This window comes from Haliotis rubra, unplaced genomic scaffold (assembly GCF_003918875.1).
Source record: "Haliotis rubra isolate DU_JTF1 unplaced genomic scaffold, ASM391887v1 Scf229, whole genome shotgun sequence".
In the NCBI taxonomy this organism is placed as follows: domain Eukaryota; kingdom Metazoa; phylum Mollusca; class Gastropoda; order Lepetellida; family Haliotidae; genus Haliotis; species Haliotis rubra.
Window position 1 is genome coordinate 1,260,069 of NW_025766325.1, and position 14,439 is coordinate 1,274,507.

At 42.8% G+C, this 14,439-nt stretch overlaps 1 protein-coding gene across 1 annotated transcript; it reads left to right on the forward strand.

Annotated features, from left to right (window-relative positions):
• Window positions 1-4,988: 4,988 nt before the first annotated feature.
• On the forward strand, window positions 4,989-14,226 carry LOC124277881. Its single transcript, XM_046713609.1, has 3 exons — window positions 4,989-5,220; window positions 9,997-10,066; window positions 10,968-14,226. Exons 2-3 carry the CDS (start codon window positions 9,997-9,999, stop codon window positions 14,105-14,107), a joined length of 3,210 nt encoding a protein of 1,069 aa, XP_046569565.1. The 5' UTR covers window positions 4,989-5,220; the 3' UTR covers window positions 14,108-14,226.
• Window positions 14,227-14,439: the final 213 nt, after the last annotated feature.

The window sequence follows — 14,439 nt, forward strand, 5'->3', positions numbered from 1 at the left end:
CTTTTTCTTGAAAAATTACGACAGGCGGATCCGAAACACAAGAAATAAAATTGGTCTGGCCTTAGTTGAGATTTATCAGTATTGGAATCGTCAGAACAACAATCTCACCCAACTACACATATGTACTGACCACTCTTGTCTTTTGCTATTATAGTAGGTTTCTTCGATCTTTTCGTAGTTGTTCAGTTGTAATTTTATTCAGAAACGCGTGACATTTGCTTAGCGCCAAATTAGAGAAAGATGTTTTTGAGAAAGAATGATGCTGGGAAAGCCTGATACCAGGAAAGAATGATGCTGGGAAAGCCTGATACCAGGAAAGAATGATGCCGGGAAGGCCTGATACCAGGAAAGAATGATGCTGGGAAAGCCTGATACCAGGAAAGAATGATGCTGGGAAAGCCTGATACCAGGAAAGAATGATGCCGGGAAGGCCTGATACCAGGAAAGAATGATGCTTGGAAAGCCTGATACCAGGAAAGAATGATGCTGGGAAAGCTTGATACCAGGAAAGAATGATGCTGGGAAAGCCTGATACTAGGAAAGAATGATGCTGGGAAAGCATGATGCTGGGAAAGCCTGATACCAGGAAAGAATGATGCTGGGAAAGCTTGATACCAGGAAAGAATGATGCCGGGAAGCCTGATACCAGGAAAGAATGATGCTTGGAAAGCCTGATACCAGGAAAGAATGATGCCGGGAAAGCCTGATACCAGGAAAGAATGATGCCGGGAAAGCCTGATACCAGGAAAGAATGATGCTGGGAAAGCCTGGTACCAGGAAAGAATGATGCTGGGAAAGCCTGATACCAGGAAAGAATGATGCTGGGAAAGCCTGATACCAGGAAAGAATGATGCTGGGAAAGCCTGATACCAGGAAAGAATGATGCTGGGAAAGCCTGATACCAGGAAAGAATGATACCAGGAAAGAATGATGCTGGGAAAGAATGATGCTGGGAAAGCCTGATACCAGGAAAGAATGATGCTGGGAAAGCCTGATACCAGGAAAGAATGATGCTGGGAAAGCCTGATACCAGGAAAGAATGATACCAGGAAAGAATGATGCTGGGAAAGAATGATGCTGGGAAAGCCTGATACCAGGAAAGAATGATGCTGGGAAAGCCTGATACCAGGAAAGAATGATGCTGGGAAAGCCTGATACCAGGAAAGAATGATACCAGGAAAGAATGATGCTGGGAAAGAATGATGCTGGGAAAGCCTGATACCAGGAAAGAATGATGCTGGGAAAGCCTGATACCAGGAAAGAATGATACCAGGAAAGAATGATGCTGGGAAAGAATGATGCTGGGAAAGCCTGATACCAGGAAAGAATGATGCTGGGAAGCCTGATGCCGGGAAAGAATGATACCAGGAAAGAATGATGCCGGGAAGCCTGATACCAGGAAAGAATGATACCAGGAAAGAATGATGCTGGGAAAGAATGATGCTGGGAAGCCTGATACCAGGAAAGAATGATGCTGGGAAGCCTGATACCAGGAAAGAATGATGCTGGGAAGCCTGGTACCAGGAAAGAATGATGCTGGGAAAGCCTGATACCAGGAAAGAATGATGCTGGGAAGCCTGATGCCGGGAAAGAATGATGCTGGGAAAGAATGATACCAGGAAAGAATGATGCCGGGAAGCCTGATACCAGGAAAGAATGATACCAGGAAAGAATGATGCTGGGAAGCCTGATACCAGGAAAGAATGATGCTGGGAAGCCTGATACCAGGAAAGAATGATGCCGGGAAGCCTGATACCAGGAAAGAATGATGCTGCCACGTTTGAAGCATAAAATAGATTTTAGCGAAATTTCTTGTTCTTTTGATTGATTTCTCGCTGTTCTTGTTGCTTCAAAAGTATATTTTAAAATCTTGGCAACCGTCATATCGTCAAACAACCCAGGCGATATATAGTATTATATACACAAAGCGATAACAAAATACAAAAGATTAAAATAGGTTACTCATTCCTACTCATTGTTCCTAAAACAATAATATAACAGTACAACCTCCAGCGTGTAACTGTTAATAGTCATTGGTGACATTTCGGATTTCTTCCTTCGGAAGACTTTTACCAAAATAGTTGACCTATATTACTAAATAGTCGCAAGTCTATACCCCATTGTTCACCTATATTACTACATAGTCGTAAGTCTATACCCCATTGTTCACCTATGTTACTACATAGTCGTAAGTCTATACTCCATTGTTGACCTATTTTACTAAATAGTCGTAAGTCTGTTACCCCATAGCTAACCTATGTTACTAAATAGTCGTAAGTCTATACCCAATAATTGACCTATTTTACTAAATAGTCGTAAGTCTGTTACCCCACAGTTGACCTATTTTACTAAATAGTCGTAAGTCTGTACTCCATAGCTGACCTATTTTACTAAATAGTCGTAAGTCTGTACTCCATAGCTGAACTATTTTACTAAATAGTCGTACGTCTGTACCCATTTCTGACCTATTTTACTAAATAGTCGTAAGTCTGTACCCCATTTCTGACCTATTTTACTAAATAGTCGTAAGTCTGTACTCCATAGCTGACCTATTTTACTAAATAGTCGTAAGTCTTTACCACATTTCTGACCTATTTTACTAAATAGTCGTAAGTCTGTACTCCATAGCTGACCTATTTCACTAAATAGTTGTAAGCCTGTTACCCCATAGTTGACCTATTTTACTAAATAGTCGTAAGTCTGTTACCCCATAGTTGTCCTATTTTACTAAATAGTCGTAAGTCTGTTACCCCACAGTTGACCTGTTTGTAGCAGTATGAATAGACCAATTTGTGATAATGAAAAAATAATCCAAGTTACAACAATATTCGCTGAAAAAATATTTTCTGCTTCGAAAATGGAATTATTAGCAATGTATGAAATAAGCCAAAAATCCAGCTAGACATCAGGGCTGGTAACTTCAAAATATTACCAGCCCAAAATGGATTTAACCAGACCAAACATGGTAAATTTACTCAGATGTATGGAACATCTAAAGAATTTACCAGGCCATCGGGCTGGCTAGCTTTAAATTTTGACCGTCTGTCTGAAATCTAGACCGTCTCGGGCGGTCGGACGGGACTTATTTCATACACTGCTATTAGGCTTTCGTAGCAGCATATTGTTAGTCGTTTCGATATAGTGTTTCCTATTTCAACCCTGAAATGCAGACATCGTGTTTGAACGCAGGCTGTAAACAATGTTGTTGCATTTCTAAGAAGTTGATAGTTTTGAGAAGTACATTTTTATTACTCCTTCAGGGAAAGTGGGGTAGCCTAATGGTTAAAGCGTTCGCTCGTCACCCTGATGACCCGGGTTCGATTCCCCACATGGGTACAATGTGTGAAGCCCATTTCTGGTGTCCCCCGCCGTGATATTGCTGGAATATTGCTAAAAGCGGCGTTAAACCAGTGTAGGAAATAAGGCCCGTCCGACCGCCCGAGACGGACTAGATTTCTGCCGGACGGCCTAATTTTACAGCTAGCCAGCCCGATGGGCGGGTGAAAAAAAATATCCGATAACATGCCCACTGGCACTGACTGGTTAAATCTCTTCTGGGCTGGTAAGTATTTTGAAGTTACCAGCCCAGATGTCTGGCTGGGTTTTGGGCTTATTTCATACACTGGTTAAACCATACTCACTCACTCACTTACTCCTTCATCAGGTGGTTACGATATACTCCGAAACGTCAAGTTTTCAAAATAACGAAGCTGACATTCATAAATTCTCGCCTTTAATGTTGTATTAATACCCTGAACTAGCGGAATGTTATTTGAAAGTTTCCACAACAATGAGAGGAAGGCAGGGCCGATGTTCCGGTTCATCGCAAGCGGAAATAACTTAGCTTCGGCATGAATAAGCATCTGTGCTTATTTATATCGAAATATCTATGTAACGAGACCTGTGAAGATCCGGGTTAGAATATTGATCTTCAGTAACCCATGCTTGTCGTAAGAGGCGACTAACGGGATCGGGTGGTCAGGCTCGCTGACTTGGTTGACACATGTCATCGGTTCCCAATTGCACAGATCGATGCTCATGCTGTTGATCACTGGATTGTCTGGTCCAGACTCGATTATTTACAGACCGCCGCCATACAGCTGGAATATTGCTGAGTGTGGTGTTTAACTACACACACTCACTCACTGTATGCAACGAGAACATATTTGAAATAACGGCAAAACTAATGTAACGAACTTTGAAATAAACTTGAGATAACAAAAGCATAATGTTACGAAATTTAATCAGTGTAACAGAAAAGATTCAAACTTCGAGGGGAAAACCCGAATAAACAGTTGATTAAAAACAACAAGAAATTTCCGTTAAAAATCGATGCGGTCAAAATCATTTGTAAGGTCAAATCAAGCTGGGTACACAGCAATTAAGTTGCTAGTTTTGTATTTAGAATGTTTCCAGAATTCTTTGACCATTTGAAACGCAGCAGCTCTCATTGTTTTATTTACCTGTAAAGATTTGAGTTAGTCTCGGTCTTCAAGAACCCATGTTTGTCGTAAGAGGCGACAGGCTCGCTGACTTGGTTGACACATGCCATCCTATTGCAGTTGTGTAGATCGATGCTCTTGATGCTGATCACTGGAATATCTGGTCCAGACTCGATTATTTACAGACAGCCGTTATATAGATGGAATATTGCTAAAAGCGTAGTTACACAACAAAGAAACCTACACAAGATGTTATTTTCATGCAACAGTATTCAAACAGTCTCTCAGACCTAGGTATTTACACAAAGGGTCACTTCTATAACGAATTTCTTTTCCGTCAGTTTTCAAAGTTGAAAGTGTCTGTTTATATAACGTTTACTACCTAATCAGTGCATCAGCCTTGAGAAAATGTACACCAAGAAGTAGTGTACGAGAGTGATGGCCCAGATACGGCGAGTTCACCTCCTACAGAATTTTAACAACTCTTCTTGCCATTTCTCATTATGACACATCAGCTGATGACATCTTAATGGGCACGCCCGGTACGGATTTGTTCACCGACACGACTGAGTGACCCGAACTTGATAAATGCTGAACTATAACACAATTAATCTGTACGAATTCTTTGTTTTAGTCTTAAAACTGTGGAATCTGTTTGGTGTCCTGCATTCTTGTGAAACTGGAGTGTTCACCAGCGAAAACACAGCGTGACTGGGGATTGCGGAAGTCACGTGATGTTAAGACTCCGCCCATGCGCCTTGGATAACGTCATCGTAAAGTAAGTTTCCATGTCTGTGTTTGTCAATGAGATTAAAACGTATATTTGTAGTACGATATGGAAGACAATGTCTGGATACAGGGTAAACGTGATTGTAATGAGAAGAATGAACACGCTGATAATTAAGAACTTGTGGACATGGTGCTTCAATATATATTTCCCATATCCATATTCTTATCATCAGAATACAAGGTTAAAATATACGCAATGAGTAGATAGAAAACTTGATTTAATACATATCTCCCATATGAAATATTCTACTCAAGCAGGAATACTGTATGGAGAAATCTTCAGCATATTCACGATAACAAGGCTCTAGTAATTATAGAAGTTCCAAGTGTAGCAGGGCGTGGAGTCTTACCACAGATGACATCCTTACCTTGTCAGCTTGCTGACGGGGTTAATTAACCTATTTGGTCATGTGGACAAGGCCTCCAACTTCAGATCAGAAAGTCCGTGGTTCGAATACCATGACGGGACATTGAAATGTTATGGCCCATAATTTTAATGGCTACATTGGGCCCAACGTAGGCCTGAGCAAGTTCATATTATATTTGAGCAAAATAAGTCTCAATATCCCGCAGTGCTGCTCGGGACGTGCCTTCTGTTGACGGGGGAGTATGTAGCAGGGCGTGGAGTCATCCCACAGATGACAAGATAAGTTTCAAGCTTGCTGACGGGGTTAACCTCTTTGCCCAGTGGAGAAGGCGTCCGATTTCAGATTAGAAGGTCCGTGGTTCGAATTCCAGGACAGGACACGGAAATGGCCGCTACATAATGACACCGTAGTGTTGTGAGTTCAGCAACATCTCCTCGTCCATCTGTTATTACCATAAAACTTGACAGTGGCAGATATCTCGCGACACCGTCACAGGAAATCATTAGGGACCGTACAAAATTTATGGCTTAAGGGGATGATGATGATGTTTACCGAGAAGTATGTGGATCACACACACACACACACACACACACACACACACACACACACACACACACACACACACACACACACACACACACACACACACACACACACCATTTATTTACAAAATACGTGACACTCTCCATCCTGCATGTCACGTACAAACATCCCCCCATCCCATAATTTCAAAGCAATTGTTTTTAATTTTGAAATGTACACAATCGATTAGCGCCCCCCTCCTCTCTCCCCCCTAGGTCAAGAAGCAATTTTAACTTGCATGTGATGGAATTTGCTTCAGGTTTATTGCGCATGTTTATGACAAATGTCGTTCAGTTTAACTTAGCGAATTTCTAATTCAACATCATGAGCATCGATCTATGCAATTGAGACACGATGACATGTGCCAACCAAGTCAGCGAGCCTGACCACCTGATCCCGTTAGTCGCCTTTTACGACAAGCATGGGCTTTTCTAACCAGGATCTTCACGGGTACTTCACACATTGAAGTATGGTCGAAAATATGGGACACGAAGGAACCGTTCGTTATATCCGTCAGTTCGTTATATCCGTCAGTTCGTTATAAGCGTGTTCAATATAAACGTAGTTTACTGTACATGTACTTTTGAATTTTATTTTGTAAGTTTTACTAAGTTATGTTACATACATATACATGATTGTGTGGTTTGAAATCACCCACGCATCTCATTTTATCATCTGATATTGGCGCATGCACAATTGCCAAGCGCAGTGAGGCGCTTTCTGTAAAGCTTAAATATATTATTTAATCCAGTGACCCCGCATATATGAATAGAGACTCTGTATCCATAACTTACACAGGTCTTCAATGTCATTGGTTTAAGTACTTGAACATACATATAAAAACCGAGTTATTCATTTCAAGAAGCTATGCAACTGGGGTTGAGTTAATTATAGGTGTGGGAGTTTTAAATAGAGATAATATGAATTGTAGGAATGTGTCAGGACCACTGACATCTTTACAGTGCTTTTTACATTACTGCTGTGTTGTGCTGTCCTTTGCTGTGCTGTGTTGTCCTTTGCTGTGCTGTGTTGTTATGCGTTATCCTTTGTTGTGCTGTGCTGTGCTATCCTGTGCTGTGTTGTGCTATCCTGTGCTTTTCTGTGCCATCCTGTGCTGTGCTATCCTGTGCTTTTCTGTGCTATCCTGTGCTGTGTCGTGCTGTCCTTTGCTGTGTTGTGTTGTTATGCGTTATCCTTTGTTGTGCTGTGCTGTGCTATCCTGTGCTGAGCTGTTCCTTGGACTGGTGATTAAATCTATATTACTGGAATAGTTAGGCAATTAACATTTTGTGCTTAATATGAACCAAGTAGCCTGTATTGTCCATGGCATACTTAGATCCACCGAGCACCCCACCACATCCCAACAGTACCTACTTCTTTCTGAAGCCCTGCATGTCTTGAAGATGAAGTCGACTGTTAACATTGTAACTATAGGGATGCACCACCTGTTTTTATCATATTCATTTATTTACCGTTTTCTGCGGATCGCGTCAAGTGTCATTTTTCGACCTTATTATAACGGTCCATGGAAGGCTTCAAACTAAAAATCTTTTTTTTTATAACATGTATTATATCAAATGAAAGCTGAAGGTATTCAGGTTTCAATGATACCATCTCCGTTTGGGGTATCATGGACGTTTTATTAATTATTCAACATTTAGGTTATATACTCTAATTTTGAATATTACTCCACACAGATCACTCTAAATTTTACATAACTTTATTTCCTGGAAATTCCTGCTAATATTCTTATGTTACGAGTTGATTTGTAAGAGAACTGGGTTGTGAAACCAACAAAAAAACACAAAAAAATGAATTAAGTTCACAACCAATACATACACTACATGGGTATCACTACGGCAGTAGACCCGTGAAAATCCGGGGTAGAATAGGTCTTCAGCAACCCATGCTTGCAACAAATGGCGACTAAGCTTGTCGTAAAAGGCCACTAACGGGATCGCGTCTTCAGGCTCAATTCCCTGTCAGTTCCAAATTGCGCAGATCGATGCTCATGCTGTTGATCACTGGATTGTCTGGTCCAGACTCGATTATTTACAGACCGCCTCCATATAGCTGGAATATTGCTGAGTGCGGCGTAAAACTAAACTCACTCATTCTCTCACCCACTCACTACGGCAGTACAGATTCAGAGGCACAATACAAGAGCAGTGACTGTTGTAATAAAGACAATGATGGTAGTATATACCTCTCAGCAACACTATTCCAGTTCTTTGAACTATGGCTGGGGTGGGTATCATCATCACACACAACGCTCTTCTTTTGGTTAACTGAGATGTTATTTTAAACGACAATAGCTACCTCCCCTTACATACACAAAACAAAGTTGCTAGAAAATTCTAAAATATTCTGTTTGTTAGAACACAGGACAGCAGACCACTTTCCGGTAGTGAGTGAGTGAACCGGAACATCGGCCTGCCTTCCTCTCATTGTTGTGGAAACTTTTATATAACATTCCGCTATTTCAGGGTATTAACGGCGAACATTTATGAATTTCAGCTTCTTGATTTTGAAAACTTGACGTTTCGGAGTATATCCTAACCACCTGATGAAGGTGTAAGTGAGTGAATGAGTATGGTTTTACGCCGCTTTTGGTAATATTCTAGCAATATCACGGCGGGGGACACCAGAAATGGGCTTCAGATATTGCACCCATGTGGGGAATGGAACCCGGGTCCTCGGCGTGACGAACGAACGCCTTAACCACTAGGCTACCCCACCGCCCCCTTTCCGATAGTGAATCTACAGGTACTGTCATGGGACATAAGTATTCGTCGGTCGGCAAAATTCTCATAGACTTGCATGTTATTTTAGTGTAGCTGCAATATTTTTCATTGATACAGTATTCGTTATTCGGTTGTCAAATTTTGCAGGTTGTTAGGAAATTATCTTGGTCACAGATACATAATTTCCATGTAATGTTCCGTCAAGTATTTTCCGCATTGTAGTTACATGAGCAACATCTATACAACATTGTGTATTCTTTCCCCGGAGGCCGCCATGTTAAAAGTTGTCTTAACCATGACACTCATCAATCAAAGTGTGGTCATTCTTGAAATACTAAATAGAAAATAAAACGGAATTTATGTCTGCGCAGCTGAAATGATTCATGACACACGTGCAAAATCTGAACAAGATCAAACGAAAAATAAATTCATGACAAGTTTTCTAGCTGTAGCAAATTAACACGTAAGTCTATGGAAATTATGCACAGTGACGAATACTTATGTCCAATGACTGTACATTGAATAACAGTTAAATTAGTTGGTTCATAATGTTAAACACTGTCCCGTAACACATTTACAGGCAACAAACAATCCAATTGCATTCAACCTGCCACAAGAATGGAGACAAATTTACCTAGATTAATGAAATAATTGGAATTCGAACTATACATGATACAATGCATATAAATACTAGTTGCGATAATATAGATAGTTGTTCAGAACGAATAGGTTTGTTTGGGAATACAGAATCTATGGTTATAACTTTGCATCAAAATTTGTGTTTGTTTGCTGGCTGTTTAACGCTACACACAGTAATGTTCCAACAATATGACTCTCAAGAATATGTAAACAATCGAATCCGGACAAAAAGTCGAGTGATTGAGCTCATGAACATTGATCTAAAAAGGTCGAAGAAAAAATATGAAAACACCAAAAATATTAAATATACAGGTGTTTGAATGAATAATACTTATCTCCTACACAGTGAGTACGAGGTAGCGTTCTTTTGAAATAAGTCTTTGTTTATCACACTATTATCTGTTTCTAAAATATATTCCCGCCATGTTTCAGATGAATCCCGGAAGTCACTCGCGGCCATCGTTGGTTCTGATCTTCCTGATTTTGTGCTGGTTAGCAGATGGTAAGATGTGACGACTGGGTGAGTGGGTAGGTTGAGACGACTGGGTGAGTGGGTAGGGTGTGGCGACTGGGTGAGTGGGTAGGGTGTGGCGACTGGGTGAGTGGGTGGGGTGTGGCGACTGGGTGAGTGGGTAGGGTGTGGCGACTGGGTGAGTGGGTAGGGTGTGGCGACTGGGTGAGTGGGTAGGGTGTGACGACTTGGTGAGTGGGTAGGGTGTGGCGACTGGGTGAGTGGGAGTGGGGTGTGGCGACTGGGTGAGTGGGTAGGTGTGGCGACTGGGTGAGTGGGTAGGGTGTGGCGACTGGGTGAGTGGGTAGGGTGTGACGACTGGGTGAGTGGGTAGGGTGTGGTGACTGGGTGAGTGGGTAGGGTGTGGCGACTGGGTGAGTGGGTAGGGTGTGGCGACTGGGTGAGTGGGTAGGGTGTGGCGACGTATTTAGTAATGTGGCCGTCATATGACAGCGAACGCCCGATTCTAAAAACATTGAAACTCGAACTCGGATCGTCGAGACGAGACAACGCTTCATGTTGCCCATATGGAAGTAAGACGTGTAGCTGTACGGCACAGTTAACATAGGCGTATGCATCTTTGCCATAGTAACTGATTTCTTGTGTTTTAACATGTATTATTTAAGCTATATGCACGAACCGTTATAATGCTTCATATCCTTATTTGACCTAGATGAAATATTTTGTTCAGAATTACTTACGTTAATTATGCCTGGAACCGCTGGTCGTGGGAACTTTGGTCTTCCTATACCATACCAATCTAATCATGAGTCTATGAACTGCTTGCTACATAGTGCTACTGTTAAAGAAGTGGCCTCATTGCAGTGATGACCTTTATCTCCTTACCTGTTTAGTTCAAGTCATTTACCAAACTGATTTGTTTTGTCCACAGAGACACGGGCACAAGACTGGTTTGGCGCCTACCCAGCCTTTTACGGCGACTTTGGCGTATATGCCACCCAGGCGCCAGCGTGGGGATATCAGTATGGCATCCTTCAAAACATTGGCGTCCTAGATCCCCAAACTCAAGCTGGGACTATGAATGTCCAGCAGGGACCCATGGACTACCAGCAGGCTGAGCTAATGAACACTCCAGAAGCTACGAATCACCATCAAACCCACACCGAAATGAGGAATGCCCAGAGCCAGCCAGGGCCCTTTGATCATAAAAGCCACGCAGGAATCCTGAATGGTCCTGATCAACCTGGAGGTGTACTTCAAACCCAGCCAGGGCTGATGAGCGATCCTGGCATCGTGGACTCCCAGAATCCAGGTAGCATTTCTCATCAACAAGGAAGTGCAGTCCCACAGTCGCAGAACGTTCTAGATGTCACTGCCAGCCAACAATTGGATGTAAACAGTCAGGTAGGATCAGGACAGCAGGCTGGAAAGCTAGAAGCACCATCTGTATATTCACCCCAGTGGCAAGGTGAGTTGCAGTCAAATCAGAGATCAGGCGATAATACTTCGTCGAGGGCAGAAGTTGGTTCTCCTGCATCCAGGGTACCTGACATTCAAGCTGATCCTGGTGTAGGCATATTCTCTGGAAACGCTGCAAGTTCTGTACCAGGCCAAGAAGTTCCAACTCCTCGGACTGTTCCAGGTCAGTGGACAGGAGAACTCCCAACGGCTGACCAGCAAACATCCGTTACAGACAATAATGGTTGGCACCAGAGCGGGGGGAAAGCATCTGTGGGTAACGTTCAATCTGTGGCATTCCCCCAGCAGAACTGGCAGGCCAGTTTACAAGACCAACAAGTAAACCAGCAACACATGCATACCAATCCAAACAGTAATCAACCGGTGTTTGTGCAGCAGTCGGATCCAAGAACATTTCAGACCATGCTTGCAAACAACCAAAATCAGCAGCCCCAACAAAATTCATCAGTGAACCAATTCGACCAAACGCAGATTTCACAACAGCGTGTGATTCCCAATCAGCATCTTATTCCATGGGGAATGATCCGCCCATCTGCCTACCCACAGCTTCAGGCAATGGATCCAACAGCCCGGGCAAACTGGATCTACCAAATGCAGATGAAGGCTCGGCAGTACTACAGACAGCGGCAGATGTACCCGACACAGACGTGGAATGTCCAAGCTGGGTATGCAACAATACCACCAGCAGGTTCTGGGTACAGTACCGGACCACAATGGTCCAGCACCACAAGCACCTCCACCAAGGGGCATGCTCAACCAAACACCCAGCAACTTATACCAGAAAGCCAGTTGCAACCTGCGGACGGTTCATCGATCTTTCAATCAGGACAAAACATGATGCCCACACCACCCACACGTGCAATTCCAGGGCAACAAACTACAACAGTTGTCAGCACTGCAGCCATGACAGGTGTTACCTCAAGCTCCACCAACGCCACATCCAGGGAAAATCAGTCATTGTCTACCATTACGCCTGATACGAACATGACAATGGCAGAACTTCAAAAGATAGTCCGAGTTTTTCTCATCCCGCACAGAGTCGACCAAATGATGCAAGTTACAACACAGACACCTACTCTAACAGTGTCTATACCTGTATCACGCTTAGGGACTGGTCAGGGGCAACGCCCAATTTCAGAAATGTTCATCAGGATGATCAATTTTGCTCCCCGACCTTTGTGGATCTCTGCACCTAGGGATAACAACAGACAACATAAGCAGCCTTTGTCAGAAATCCATGTAAAGTTAGTTAACTATGATCAAAGAATAGTGGATTCGTTCAACGGTCATATTTCATCCCCTAACGCTCGACCTTCACGAAATGAGCAATCGCCTCCGTTGTCAAAACGAGGACATAGAATACCAGGAATAACATTCATCAAAAGTAGTGCTGACATTCCAGACAGTTCAGTTCCGATTCCTAGTGCATCCAATGCTTCCAACAAATCGACGTCCCAGGGCAACGTGCAGAACCATCAGCAGGCTGTTGTTCGACATACCCAGATGCTGCACCACGTCATGAACAGTCTTCAGAAGGAGCTAAATCGTTTCCAGGGCAGTGTAAGACAAAACAGAGACCCACCAGCCACAGACAAACCTGTGAATGAAGTAAAACCTTCACGAGTTGCTGTTAATGGTACCACGGTATCGGTGCCCCAGGCACAAAGAAACCAACTTGGATTCAAACCACCAATGCCTCTGAAGAAAGATATGAAAACTGGTACTACAGGTGTCCCACTGAGGGACGACCCCTTACTGGGTAAGGCAAATAGAAGTTCAATACATATGCATACAGGATATAATCTGCAAAAAGATATTCCTGTGAAAGAAATATTAAGGGAGTCTACATCCACAATGACACCAGTGGTCACATCAACACCATCCACCACAACGCCAGCGGTGGCAGCAACGTCTCACATGACAACAATCGTTCCACCAGCACTTACCAAACCGGACACTGTCACTAGAACTCAAGCAAATTCATCAGACTTCATACTCAAAGACATCCCAGCTGCTATTATCACAGGCGATCCTGGGGCTAAAAGAAATAAACTGAGCGAATTGTTAGAAAAGAGTAAATCGTCTTATAGTGTTCCTCTTCCAGAATTACCAAACGTAGAGCTCACAGCTCTCTACTCTGTCCACAGTGATGTCACGGAGGGTAACATTCTGAAAACAGATAAAACTGTACAGAAGACACTGTCTTCAAAAGTAGAACCAACAACCAGTGTTCCTTCTTCAACCCCAACAACCACCTTAAATGACAACGCGTCTACAGCCGCACCTGCCACCAACACAGCAGAGATGAGAAAACAGCAAATCAACGATCAAATTAACGAACAGCTGAGTGTCCTCAACCGCCTTCATCAACGGCAGAAAATTATTGAGCACCAACATCAGCTGAGGGAACAGCATACACGACTACAGAAGCAGAGGGACATTCTACGGCAGCAACTACAGACTCTGCAACAGCTTCGAGACAGAAATATGGGCATCAATAAAAGCTCCCTTCCACTTCCTGGAGGACCGGAAGGAATAGCAACCGCATGGGAAGGAATTCAGCTGAGCCTGTTAGATGCAGGTTTCAGATAAGCGTGGATTGTCAGTTGATCAATAAATGTAACGGTGGATACTGCTTTGGTTTCTTATGTGCTCGATTATGCAGACACAAAATATGTTTTTTAACAAAAATAATTAAAACATTGATCACTGGACATGTTGAAATTTTGTGAAATACCTTCCAAGACTTCCGGTTGATCTTGTCACGGACATTATTATATAAACATGGGGATACATTCCGTGCACGATTCTTTAACTCGGAATCGTAGTTAATCAGTCCGACATCCTGGGAATCTTGTCGTTCGTATTAAACAGGATCCACTGTAGTCCTTTGTTGTAGCCAAAAGAAATGGTCTGATTTGTGT